Source organism: Danio rerio, chromosome 15 (genome assembly GCF_049306965.1).
Source record: "Danio rerio strain Tuebingen ecotype United States chromosome 15, GRCz12tu, whole genome shotgun sequence".
Lineage (NCBI taxonomy): Eukaryota > Metazoa > Chordata > Actinopteri > Cypriniformes > Danionidae > Danio > Danio rerio.
In genome coordinates this window covers 17,711,138-17,725,399 of record NC_133190.1, presented here as the reverse complement: position 1 = coordinate 17,725,399, position 14,262 = coordinate 17,711,138, and the positions used below count along the sequence as shown (strand labels likewise).

Sequence of the window (14,262 nt, the reverse complement as noted above, 5' to 3'; positions counted from 1 at the left end):
GTTATACCGTCATAAAATATTAAATATCCTTTATTTAATGCCTACAAAAACGGATGTGTGGTTGTCATCACGGGACAGTGTGGAGGAGAGAGGGAAAGGAAGGGGGAGAGGGAGGGAGAGAAGGGGGAGAGGGAGGGGGAGAGGTGACGTGACCAGTCGCGCTTCAAAGTGTCCTGCAGTTTGGGAGTTTCGACTGAACAGAAGGGAGACGTGGTTAATATGAACGAGAGGTCTGCATTAGAGCTAAAGATCTTTGCCCGAACCCGGCGAGACCCGAAAAAATCCAAATCCCTGCATTAAAATCCATCCCTGCAAAGGTGAAACAAATGATGACGAAGTAGTAAAAAAAGAGAATTTTGACGGCGGTCAAGTCAGTCACTAGCTCACAAGGAGCGGTTATTCCAGCCTCAGGTATTTCGCGGTCGCTCATACACTGCGTATTACGGTAGAGCCCTAAACCGCAAGCTGACAGGTAAAAAGAAGAGGCCATTCGCTAAAGTGAAACTGCTATCATGGAAAATTAAATGCATGTTCCTGACTGGTAGAAGATGAACAAACAATCCTACCAAAAAACTTGCAAAATCAGCCAGATCAGAACTCTGCATCTCGACCTGTAGCCGCAGGAAAGGGTGTTCAGTTCTGCTGGACGCACCATGAGTGAGAGACTGCGCTAAAGCCAGTGGATTTAATAATGTTCCTCCACAAACACACGTAGCCTAATCTTGGTGCGTAAAGGGTTTTTAAATTATAAATAAATATTAATTAAACCATATAATCATAATGTAGACAGAGTATACAGACTAATGGTGACATTATTCTTTTATTATTGAGCTTCACCGCCGCCTTAATGCCAGATTGTGAAGAGAAGTGGAGAAACACATCTTGCAGAGCCTTTATCTTAATTTCGTTATTGCCAAAATACCCGTCATCATTTAGAGTTTATTTTAATTTGATTTGTTAAGCAAGATTACTTTTCATTGGTGTGTAGGCTAATTTAAAGGCTAAGTGCATGTACCTAGACCTATAGAGTGCTGAGATGTTACGATGTTACAGCTGTAGGACTTATTTTATTTCTTTGTTCCAACTTTCAAGTGGCCTATAGTCTACGCTTGTTACGAATAAATTATGTTAAAAAATATAAATGACTCATTCTTGAAAAAAATGCATTAGAGCTGTGTGCATGAGCACATTTTAATGTAGGCTGTGAACGGGTTTGGGCTGTATAAAGCTGTCAATCAAAATGTAACTGTCGGACTCGGGACCTATCGGGTATAACTGCTGTTCCGCGGGAGCCGGCCAGATTTCTTAAGGTGTGGGAGTAAATTTCTGAATAAATCGCGGGAGAGATGTGTGTGTGTGTGTGTGTGTGTGTGTAAAAGGGAGAGAGAGAGAGAGAGAGAGAGAGAGAGGTGCTGTGCGTCGCTTTGCGCTCTCTCTCTCTCTCTCTCTTTCTCTCTCTCTCTCTCTCTCTGACCGCGAGCCTAAGGTCGCATAGAATGTATTCAGTTTCTGAATGGTTTAGGCTTAAGCCAACAGTTTGGTGACGCTGTCTGAGCCTTACGTCATAATTTTTTTTTATTACGCCGGTAATACCGGATACCGGGGTAAAATATGGAGGCGGTTTGACGGTATCAAAATTTGGATACCGCCCAAGCCTAGTATGCAGCTTAAAGAATGCTTCAAACTTCCTTCTCTGGCTAAGCGCAAGTACATCAAGAGCTTCGATGTGAGTACATCTCACCTTTGATGATGTCGTTGACTTCTCCCACCAGCTGGTTGGACTTCAGCAGCAGTTGTGTGGTGTCCGTCTCTGAGACCCGGTGCTCTTCCTGTCTGGAGGTTCCTCTCAGATCCCTCAGCTTTGGGAATGTTGGAGTGGACAGCTTCCGGCTGAAATACCTCTGAATATCATCTAGGTCACTAAGATTTTTCCTTTAAAGCAACAAATATTTTATTAAAATCCAGAAAACAGCTGGAGTTACTTGTTAGTCGATAAAAACCTAAATCTGGAAAAAATGCAATCAGATCACAAAAGCAATAGCTTTATTTATTGTCATTGTTGTAATTTCCTCTGAAACAGGAAGACAGAATAGGACATAAAGAGCTGCTCCTCCTATTTCTTTAATTGCCAATAGTGTTTATTTATATCACAGCTTGCCCAGAGCCATTCTGTTTAATAAAACCATCAATTGCTGACAGCAACAGTCTAATATCAATCTATTAGTCTGTCTAACAGCTGTTTCCTCCTAATCTCATCTATATCACTTGAAAATATTTTATGTTTTGTTTGTGTTTAGATGGAAGTCATCTGTGAGGGGCTGCCAGCGCCCGTTAGTCTTGGTTTATTTTATTTGTTAGAGTTTATAACACGTTTGCCAGTTCCTGCCTCCTCCTTCCTTTGAGCTGTGAGTTGTAAACTTCATTACACTTTACATAATAAAAGAAAGAAAAAAAAAAACTTTCATTTTAATTCCATGGAGACTAAATCTATTAAATGAAATAATTTAATACATAACATAGTAAAGTAAATAATATGCTTGCTGACTGAATTGCCTAGAAGCAAATGTTGAAAAAAGACTTTCTTATTTATTTCAAAAAATCTTTTTGTTTTATTTTCAGACAAAAAGATGCTCACAGCTTAATAATATTTGAATTGAACCACAAATGCAATTTGGTTTGTTTGAGGTTGAGCAAATAACTTAATTTTCATTTTTGGATTAACTAACCCTTTAATCAAGTAATGTAGTTTTTACTGGAACGATATCTTTAATAATGTAAATTGGACTCAAGTAGGTTCATTATCTCAACAAATGTTCCATTACAAATAAGAAAAACAAAATATAAATAACAATATATAAATATAACAAAATAATAAAAATAACAAAAATTCAATACACATTCTTAATCATGATCAAGACAAAGTTCCATTGTACAATTCGAAAGGTATACCTTTGGGGGCAAAACAAAAGTCTTTCCGATAATTTTTAAATAGTTTTTTGAATCCCTTACCAGTACATTTTGATTGTGTTGCAATCCCAAAATGACTGCATCATTGTGCGAATGTCTACTTACATTTGAAACATAGTTGAGAACAATAGGAAAATATTCTATAGAGGCGAACTGGAGTTAGATAAATCCAGTGAATACATTTATAATTTCAGAAAAAATAGACCCCTAATCCTTTTCCCATATCACCCTTTAAGAATCAAAGGTTGAAGGACCAATATTATACAGCAATGTACATAATTCAGAGATCTTTTTTTAAGCCATGAAGTCCATGAAGAAAATGCTGCTTTTCTATTTCAGTAAGATCAAATTGTATATTACCTTCTTCTAACTTTAACACTAAAAAGTGTTGAATTTGCAGGAATTTTTAAAAATCTTTACTGGAAGGACTAAATTCCTATCTTAACTCTTGAAATTATTTTATTTGGCCATCATCAAATAAGTGACCCAATTCCAACACGTTCAAGTCAAAAGGCCATTATTCTCTATAATAGTGGGAAAATTGGGATTAGACGTAATAGGGGACTTGGAACACAAGTTTTTTGGGATAGATAAAAATTTCTTAATATCTTTCCAAACCAAAAGACTATTTGTTACCATTAAAACACTACTCAGATGTTACATTTTTTGTACATTATGAATAAATGGTAGGGAGCATAACAGCCTGGAAAAAGCATCTTGTGGATTCAATCCCAAACCAGCATGAAACAAATCTGTAAATAAACCAATATAACATGTGCTTAATTTTTGCAGCCCAAAAGTAAAATTGGAAATTGGGTAGTGAAACCTCAACTCAACTCCTTTGGTTTCATCAACAGCGAAAGTTTAGGTCTGGGTTTCTTGTGATTCCAAACATACCTTGAAATTTAGGAATTAATCCTCTTCCAAAAGTTTGTATTTAAGCAACATGGCAAATTCTGGAGTAATTTAATCTCTGAAAGATGTTCATTTTTATAACATTGATCCTGCCAAAAAAAAAAAAAAAGAATTTGGAAGGATCAACCAATTAATTAATATACTCCGATTCATTTTTGTGATTAAAGGGGGATAATTGGCTTTAATGAGGTCTTCCAAATTGGAAGTAATATTAATTCTTAAATACTGAAATTCAGAAAGTGCAAGATGAAAGGGTGATTTTAAGATAGCTTCAGAGGGATATACAATATACAAATACAATTACAAATACATATACAAATAAAAATACATATCCTTTTGCATAAAATGTTTGTACACATGCATATTCTGTACTAAAAGTGCATTAAATAACTTTTGTTAACAACTAAATTTTAGAAAATAATATATGAATAATAATAATTATGAACCCTCTCATTTTTTATTATTATTTTCTATTTTTCTTTTCCCATTTAATCCTTCTTGTAAAGTCATCTTGTTGTATAATCAAACTGTATATGCTGGTTCTTAGTAATAAAGCAAACAATTACAAATGTAAAATTAAAATAACCCTTTAATCGTTCATTTGAGAAGTGGAGGAAATGTTTGGTACCTGAGAGCAGAGAAAAGTGTTGAACTGGATGGATGTGAATCTGCAACCGTGGAGGAATAAGATGCTTTCTCTCCCTCATGCAAACTCTGATGGAACAATCTTACATTGTCCATGTGCTCATCGTGACGATCTGTCACACTTGACCTGACAACAAATGAAAACAATATAGGCATTACTTCAGATAGTAAAGCTAATAACAAGTCAGTTTCAAAATCATTACATACAGTACAGTAAATAAATACCTGTCCGAGAGCAGTCTTTCTAAGTGCTCGGGAGGAGTGCTGATCCTCTGCTCTGAGAACCGACTGATGTGACTGGGGAAGTTGCTGTATGTGGCTGAAGTTTGATAGCAAAGTGGAAGTGCACTAAAGAAAGCCTGCAAAAGACACAATTATATTACACAACATTTGTATCGATATATTCTGATGGAATAATAGATAATGTTTTAATACTACTTGTCAAAAGTTTGAAACGATTTAGTTTCGTTTGAAAAGAGGTTCACCCAAAAATTTTAATTTGCAGTACTCCAAACTCCAGAATGGTGTTTAAACAAAGTCTGTTCTACAGGGTTCATTAATTAAGAACAAAAATGTTATTAAATATGATAAATAAATATAGTGTGATTTATTTAGCAAATTATTTGCTAAATAGCATCATTATCTAGATCTCTTATGCGTCACATGATTGTTCAGAAAATGTATAAAAAGATTTAAAATAATAATAATAAATATACTAAACAAATTATATTCCTATTGGGGATTTCATTATTAAGAAAGTATTTATGGCTTTAAAACTCAATCTCATTAACACTCAATATGATTATTGCATGCATATGGTTATATAATGTAGCCTTAAACATCTACCACTATTTTCACAAAGAATGATTAGCATCTAAATATATTTATTGCAAATAAAATTACTAATTAGTTTTGTTTCTTTATTTACTGCCACATTAACAATTTCAATGACAAGATCAATATAGATAAAAACAAATTATATAATAATAACTTCATAATTCAATAAGATAAACAAACAAATAAATTATTTAATTAATCAATAAACGAAATTAATTAATTAATAAAATAAAACAAAACAAAATAAAATAAAGAAAGAAAAAATAAAATAAACTTAAATAATTAGATATGATTTTTAGCTCATAAGGTAGTTTATTTTGTTTATTTATTTTATTTTCCTATTTTTGTTTAATTAAATTTATTTATTCATTAATTAGTAAACAAACAAACTAATAAAATAAAATAAAACAAAATAAAATAAATAAAACATTAAATAAAATAAATTAACAAAATAATTAGATGTGATTTTTAGCTATGATAGTGTTTTATTCATTTTTTTATTTTATTTTGCTTTGTTTTGTTTTATTTAATTAATTAATTAATCAGTAAATAAATAAATTAATTATTAAAAATAAAACAAAAGAAAAAATAATAATTAAAAATAAATTAAAATAAAATAAGTGGCGGCAAAGTGGGAAGTGCTGTCGCCTCACAGCAAGAAGGTCACTGGTATGAGCCTCGGCTGGGTCAGCTGGCATATTGTTGTGGAGTTTGCATGTTCTTCCATGGGTTACCTCTGGGTGCTCTAGTTTCCCCCATAAGTCCAAAGACATGAACTATAGGTGAATTGAGTAAGCTAAATTGTCGATAGTGTATGTGTGTGAATGAGTGTGTATGTATGTTTCCCTCTAGTGGGTTGCAGCTGGAATGTCATACACTGCGTAAAACAAACGCTGGATAAGTTGGCGGTTCATTCCGCTGTTGCGACCCCAGATTAATAAAGGGAATAAGCCAAAAATGAATGAATAAATGAATAAAATAAAATAATTAGAAAGGATTTTCAGCTCATTATATGGAAAAAAAACTAGAATACACGTATAAAAACACAACAAAGTGCTCTTAGTATAAAAATCTTGTCAAGTAGTTATCAAATTTTAAATTACTCTTGTACCTACGATAAAAATAGAATACACTGTTATTTGACATAATGCTAAGACACTTCTTCTATCTTCAACTGCAAATAGTCACAGATAAAACACTTGGTAGACCAAACAGCAAACTATGATAATAAATCTGTAGGAAAAATATTATTAAATAAATACATAAATAAATACATAATAAATATAAATAATGTCTTACACTGGAGTCTGGAGCATGAGTGTCCTGTGCCATCTGTCTATGTGCCCGCAGCTCTTGCACTGCTCTCAGAGGAGACACAGACACTTTTAACTGCCCCTGGCACTGCCCGCTGAAATCAGTGATGTTGTACCAGCCGCAAACTGACTGGAATCCCGACAGAAGAGGTGACAGGTCAACAGACACAAACCCAATCACCCGCTCCACCTCTGCAAGGGGAAAACCATTGCACAGTAATCTTTTAAACTGTCACAAACACAGTGTCATGGAGAATTGCAGTGTGTCTTTACCTCCTTTATGCCAAACTTTAAAAACCAAGCACTGCTGGGGATCCAAGAGTAGCTCTTTTGACAGTCTGAAAACATAAAACACACGTTTATTGTGAACACGTCCTTGATTTTTCAGAAGCAGAAATGACCAGTTGTCTATACTGCAACAAATATCACCATCACTTTTGCATAAAAAACATTTATAATATTTCTGAAGATTTGTAATTCAAATCATTTTTAATGCATCAAAATATCAAAAAGAAATATATGGCAACAAAATATTAAGCCGCAAAAAAAGACAAAACATTTGTGATAACAAAAAAAATCTAAAATAAGTTAATAACTGAGCCTTAAACCTGTTAAACATTCAGCTTGAACAAAAAGGAATCATATTACATTATAAATATTTAAATTATTAAAATTAATCTCGATAAATCGCATCCCAAATAATAGTTTGTTTTGACAAACTATAGGTGTGTGTACTGTGTATACTTTTTTATGTGTGAGTGTGAGTGTGTGTGTGTGTGTATATACAGTTGAAGTAGAATTATTAGCCCCCCTGATTTATTAGCGCCCCTGTTTTTTTTTTCACCAATTTCTGTTAAATGGAGGGAAGATTGTTTCAACACATCTCTAAACATAATAGTTTTAATAACTTATTTCTAATAACTGATTTATTTTATCTTTGCCATGATGACAGTAGATAATATTTTACTTGATAATTTTCAAGACACTTCTATACAGCTTAAAGAGACATTTAAAAGCTTAACTAGGTTAATAAGGTGAACTAGGCAGGTTAGGGTAATTAGCCAAGTTATTGTATAACGATGGTTTGTTCTGTGGATTATCAGAAAAAAATAGCTTAAAGGGGCTAATAATTTTGTCCCAAAAATGTTTTTTAAAAAATTAATAACTGCTTTTATTGTAGCCAAAATAAAACAAATAAAACTTTCTCCAGAAGAAAAATATTATCAGACATACAGTGAAAATTTCCTTGCTCTGTTATTGGGAATTAATTTATTCAAATTCATTAATTTGGGAAATGTTTAAAAAAAGAAAATAAAAATCAAAAGGGGGCTAATAATTCTGACTTTAACTGTATATACACACACACACACACACACACACACACACACACACACACACACACACACACACACACACACACACACACACACACACACACACACACACACACACACACACACACACACACACACAACAAAACATACAAACATACAAACATACAAACATACAAACATACACAAATGCATGCATATATTTGAAAAAATGCTTGTTTATACTAAGATATAAAATATATATATGTGCACACATTATGGGTCATTCTTATAGTAGAACCCTGCTTTTAAGAAAACCACAATTTAAAAATTATTTTCAACCAGCCAAAGTGGCTAGTTTATACTACATATATACTACATATATATATATATATATATATATATATATATATATATATATATATATATATATATATATATATATATATACTACAYATATATATATATATATATATATATATATATATATATATATATATATATATATATATATATGTAGTCGTGTCAAATGGGTATACCTGCACTCCTGCTGGTGGTCCCACACAGGACATTCATTGTCTTTAATCAGCGCTGTGGTCACTGTACCCGTGTCATCAGCAGTGGCATAAGAAACACAACAACTTGGCAACCCTCCCCCTCTTTCAGCCAGAGGACAACCTGACATGCAAAACAGCAAACACAAGATACTGCAGGTCAGCAATAAAACGATTACCTAATTATCACACTTCCACAACTTACTGTACATTAAAAAATAAGTTTCCTAAAATGCATGTATAAATATGCAAATACATCAATTAAATATGCACTAATTTGTATTAATTTCCAGCACAAAAAAAAATGAACCTTGAATTAGGTCCGTTTCAAAATACTGGTTTCATTTTGTCACATATTAGAGTAATACAATTTTGGAGATCTCTTTTGGGATTGGGAGTGGGATCTTTATTATCAGTCCATAATTCAGAAAATGTTACGAGAAAGATCTTCAGGCAAACAATGTATAAACATATTTCTCTGTACAAACCTTCAGAATATAGATATGATGTAAATAATGCGGTAAAGTTTAATGCATGTACTTTAAGTGTTGTTAAAGTGAGGATTTGTGATTTAATGCAGGAGCAAAAAAAAGTTTGTTTTTAAATAGGAAACTTGTATTGTAACTGAAATATACAGATACAAATTGATCAAATGTGACAAAAGAATCACTTAAAAGTCCATTTTGAATTCTTTATAATCAATAGATTGAAAAAGTAGAGTGTAATGATGTACACCTTTTGCTAAGCTGCTTTATAACAATAATTATTGTGAAAAGCGCTATAAATGAATTGAATGAAAAACACTTTATAAAAATACAGAAATGCCTTAAAACATTATAACTTGTAGGTATTTGTAAATGAGCCTGACACAAACTCTAGCCCACTCTAGTTTTTTTACCCTTCAGACTGAGATGCATGGCTCTGTCCACGGTGATGTTGGCGATGAAGGTGTTCTCAATGGGTTGTGTGGATGGCGGATCCTCAGTGGTCACTTCTGATTGGATAAGTGGTTTGCTAGGGGATTGAGGTCTAGACGGAGATGTGGTGGCGAGGTCTTCATTCAGGTCTTCTTCTCCTGAGCTGTGGAGTTGCTCAATGACTTGAGGCTCAAGGGTGAGAGAGTCTGTGGTTACGGTGATGTGGACTCTGAGAGCAGCCCCACACAGGTTTACTGCTGAGCGCTTGAACAACGGATATACACCTGAGAGATAGAGAAAGAGAAACGAGCGTTGGTCAGGAGAGAGAGAAAATTTGTTTATAAAAATCTGCTACAAAAATTTGGATCACACTTAGCTTATCATGAAAATTATGCTATCGGGGTGGTAAATTATATTGTTTACATTTATTGTATGTACAATCTGCAATCATTTCAATTCTGTTCAAAACTACACTCACCGGCCACTTTATTAGGTACACCAATCCAACTGCTCATTAATGCAAATTTCTAATCAGCCAATCATATGGCAGCAACTCAATGCATTTAGGCATGCAGACATGGACAAACTGAGCATCAGAACAGAGATGAAAGTTGATTTAAGTGATTTTGAACATGGCATGGTTGTTGGTGTCAGACGGGCTGGTCTGAGTATTTCAGAAACTGCTGATCTACTGGGATTTTCACCCACAACCATCTCTAGGCTTTACAGAGAAAAAGAGAAAGAGAAAACATACAGTGAGCGGCAGCTGTGTGAGCGCAAATGCCTTGTTGTTGCCAGAGGTCAGAGGAGAATGACCAAACTGATTCGAGCTAATAGAAAGGCAACAGTAACTCAAATAACCACTCGTTACAACTGAGATCTGCAGAAAAGCATCTCTGAACGCACAACACGTCCAACCTTGAGGCGGGTGGGCTACAGCAGCAGAAGACCACTCTGGGTGCCACTCATGTCAGCCAAGAACAGGAAACTGAGACTACAGTTCACACAGGCTCACCAAAAATGGACAATAGAAGATTGAAAAAACATTGCCTGATCTGATGAGTCTTGATTTCTGCTGCAGCATACAGATGGTAGGTTCAACATGAAAGCATGGATCCATCCTGCCTTGTATCAACGGTTCAGGCTGGTGGTGGTTGTGTTATGGCGTGGGGGATATTTTCTTGCAACACTTTGGGCCCATGAGTACCAATTGAGCATCGTGTCAACGACACAACCTACCTAAGTATTAATGCTGACCATGTCTATCCCGTTATGACCACAGTGTACCCATCTTCTGATGGCTACCTTCAGCAGGATAACGCGGCATGTCATGATGCGTAAATCGTCTTAGACAGGTTGAACTGAACATGACCATGAGTTCACTGTACTCAAATTGCCTTCACAGTCACCAGCTTAATCCAATAGAGCGTCTTTGGGATGTGGTGGAATGGGAGATTCGTATCATGGATGTGCATCCGACAAATCTGCAGCAACTGCATGATGCTATCATGTCAATATGGACTAAAATCTCTGAGGAATATTTCCAGTACCTTGTTGAATCTATGCCACAAAGAATTAAGGCAGTTCTGAAGACATTCAAATAAATGCAATAAACGGAAAGTCATCTAAAACTGTAATACAATTGTTTTTGGTACAATAAATTTAAAGTAAAAAATGCATTGAAAAAAGGAAACAAATTATCCATTTGAGAGTAAATAACAAAAATAGCAAATAGCTCTACCACTGATAGTCTGATGTTGCTTCAAGCTTCCAGCAAGAGCAGAGAGATCCACAAAAGCAGAGCCCACTAGACGGTCTGCATTATGCGGTCGGACCCTCTTCTCCTTCCCAAAAGTGACCCACAGCTGCACCTCCAGCTTCTCCTCCCTCAGGTACCAGTGCAGGGGTCGAGTCCTCCTCAAGATCACACTTCTGCTCCCCTGAAACAGTCAACATTACATTTTAATGTTTAAGCTCATAAACAAAATAAATATTTTTTTCAATTAAGTTTAAGGACTTTATTTTTAAACGAATAACATTTGCTCATTTTTGAAAGTATTTAAGAACATGTTTTTTAAGCTCATCCCCCAACAAGCTCATAAATAATATTCTCTGCTTTAAAAGGAAAAAAAAACATACAATAAAAGTGCATAACAAAAAGCATGAACAAACATAAATAAAGCCTCAATTATTATAAAAAAATGTATACATCATTTGGTTTTAAAGTTTCATGTGTTTTTGTTGAAAGAAAAAAAGCTATATATATATATATAAAGTAGGGATGGGAAGATTAACCGATATGTATCGATACGCGGTCATGCGCGTGCACGATGCGAGTGCATCGGTTGAGCAGCAGAGGATGAATGAAATTTTGGAAGCAAATCGAGATGCATCGGTTTTTGCGAGATGCATCGGTTTTTCCGAGATACAGCTTATTTTTTTAATATAGAATGTATTTTTTATTTATTAACAAGTGTTGTCAACCTGTTTTTGGCGCATAATTTAATCGACCTACATAAAGTAAGCCTTAGCAACGGATTTGCGGATGTGTACACTCACACTACAACTCAGTGTATCAGGTGTGCGGATGAAGCTAGTGGTGCGCCCTCAGAAAGCGAGAGAAGCAAAACAAACATTTTATTTCCCACTGAGTTTTAAATCTAAAGTATGGCAACATTATGGATTTAAGGATGGACGACTTGACAGGACAGATGCAATTTGCAAAATGTGCCGCGCATCTGTAAAATACGCGGGCAGTACGAGTAATCTGATATCTCACTTGAAGCAGCGCCACGGTGTTGTTGTGAAAGCATCTTCCAGTGTTCCTACATCACCGGCTTTCGCACTGCTTGAACTGTAGCTACCAGCTCCAAAAGTAGTGAGAAAAGCATTGCAAGTTTTTTTTTCCATGCGCAAAAGTTTTGTGCGCTCTATGCCAATAACGGATGTTATTGCATTGTTCATCTGCAGGGCCGGAGCAAGCTGAACTGCTGCTCTAGGCAGAGGACGATCACGCCGCCCTCAACCCCAATGTGAAAACGAAAGTGACCGGTTATGAAAATGAAGTGACGTGTCGCGGACCTCTATTCTGCCGCCCTATGCGCGGATATAACTGAGGACGCGCGGGTGTCGCGGACCTCTATTCTTCCGCCCTATGCGCGGATATAACTGAGGACGCGCGGGTGTCGCGGACCTCTATTCTGCCACCCTATGCGCGGATATAACTGGGTGTTGCGGACGCCGCCCTCTCTATACTGCCGCACTAGGCGGTTTTAAACACCTCCTCCTGTTAATTTTTATTTAATTATAATAATAATAATAATATTAATAATAATAATAATGATAAAAATAATGGGTGTCACGGTGGCACAGTGGGTAGTTTGACCACCTCACAGCAAGAAGATTGCTGGTTTGTTATATTTTTATTAGCCTGTTGTTTACAGTGACAGTGATGTTTCAAAGCAGCATAACACTGCTAGTTCACGACCTTAAGTTTTGAATATTCAGTGGCAAAATATATCTTTGTAAAACTTGTTTTCATAGTTGAAAAGTTAAATCACAATTCTTGTTGTGCAATGCTCAACCTTTATGTTGAAAGAGTGCAAATATATATATTTTAATATATATTGCACTTATACATTCTGTTTATCTTGAAAATCCTTAAATAATATGTGCTATATGTTCTAAAATGGCCCTGTACTGTAAACTGACACTCTGGCTCTGAGAGAAAAGCCAGTTTGTAAAAAAAAGTCTTGGTTTTGCTTGGTTAATAAATAATCAAACTCATTCAATGGCACAGCATCCTCTTTCACATCATCTCATAAACTTGATTTAATTAGTTAGTGCTGAATTATCGCATTGTATCGTGATATGGGTGTGAATCGTATCGTGTTGCATCGCAATATGTCATAAATGTATCGCTAATATATCGGATCGTATTCTTTGTATCGAGATGCGTATCGGATCGGCATTATAGCTTAGATGCCCAACCCTAATATAAAGCAATAAAACATGCTTTATAGCATTGCCTTTACCAAACCCTTTGAGTCAAAATGCTCATTTGAGAGGGGTCTGAATGCAAACCCAGTGCAATCTAATCTAATGCTTTTTAATGCGCTCACCTAACCCCACCCCTAACCGAGGTGGTCTTACATCCCAGTAGGTCTGGGCCTGCAGTAAATGCCCAAGTTTCCTTGTATCGCTTGGTTTTGTTAAGGCAATGCTATAAAAAATGTTTTGCAAAGATTTATAGTTTTTTTATGCACTGTTTGATTTTGATGTGCAGTTCTTTTTTTGTTTGCAAATTAAATTTTTATTTCTCAAAAATAAATGCAATTTTTAGAAATTTGCATTTATTTACTTTTTTCTCTATTTTATTTATTGTTTGCAAAACTTTCTTTTATTTTTCTAGTATATATGGCCCTAGATTGACTCCATAATACTTCCTTATTCTGTCAACTAGAAGTGTAAACACAATTCTCGGTGTGTTCCAAATGGGATATATATCGCCCTCTGAAGGGCACTTTGGAGTGCAAACAAAAATGACCACTATATTGAAGTGTCATTTCAAAGCGAAGTGCTCAAAACTGGGCACTTCAAAGGGCCCTTTGGAATGAAGGATTTTAAAGGGTTCAACTGATGGACACTTCTGGCACCCACGACTCTTTGTGCAGTTTTTTTTTTTTTTTTTTTTTTGCCGTTTCTATACCAATGAACATACAAAGGCAAAAAAAAGAAATACAGTAATAGCATAAAAAACAAAAAGTAGTTAAACATAAATATATTTTTTTAATTTAGGTGTAAA

At 35.0% G+C, this 14,262-nt stretch overlaps 1 protein-coding gene across 3 annotated transcripts in view; it reads right to left on the bottom strand.

The window, feature by feature from the left end:
• Nucleotides 1-14,262, bottom strand: part of c2cd3 (C2 domain containing 3 centriole elongation regulator) — a 453,012-nt gene that overhangs the window by 20,105 nt on the left and 418,645 nt on the right. For all 3 annotated transcript variants that reach the window (XM_073923467.1, XM_073923465.1, XM_073923466.1), the window contains 8 exons: nt 11,200-11,398; nt 9,440-9,742; nt 8,527-8,665; nt 6,951-7,015; nt 6,664-6,869; nt 4,753-4,886; nt 4,511-4,654; nt 1,742-1,932 (listed from right to left, as the gene is read on the bottom strand). In XM_073923467.1, the coding sequence (XP_073779568.1) occupies nt 1,742-1,932; nt 4,511-4,654; nt 4,753-4,886; nt 6,664-6,869; nt 6,951-7,015; nt 8,527-8,665; nt 9,440-9,742; nt 11,200-11,398 (1,381 nt within the window). The remainder of the gene's footprint in view (nt 1-1,741; nt 1,933-4,510; nt 4,655-4,752; nt 4,887-6,663; nt 6,870-6,950; nt 7,016-8,526; nt 8,666-9,439; nt 9,743-11,199; nt 11,399-14,262) is intronic.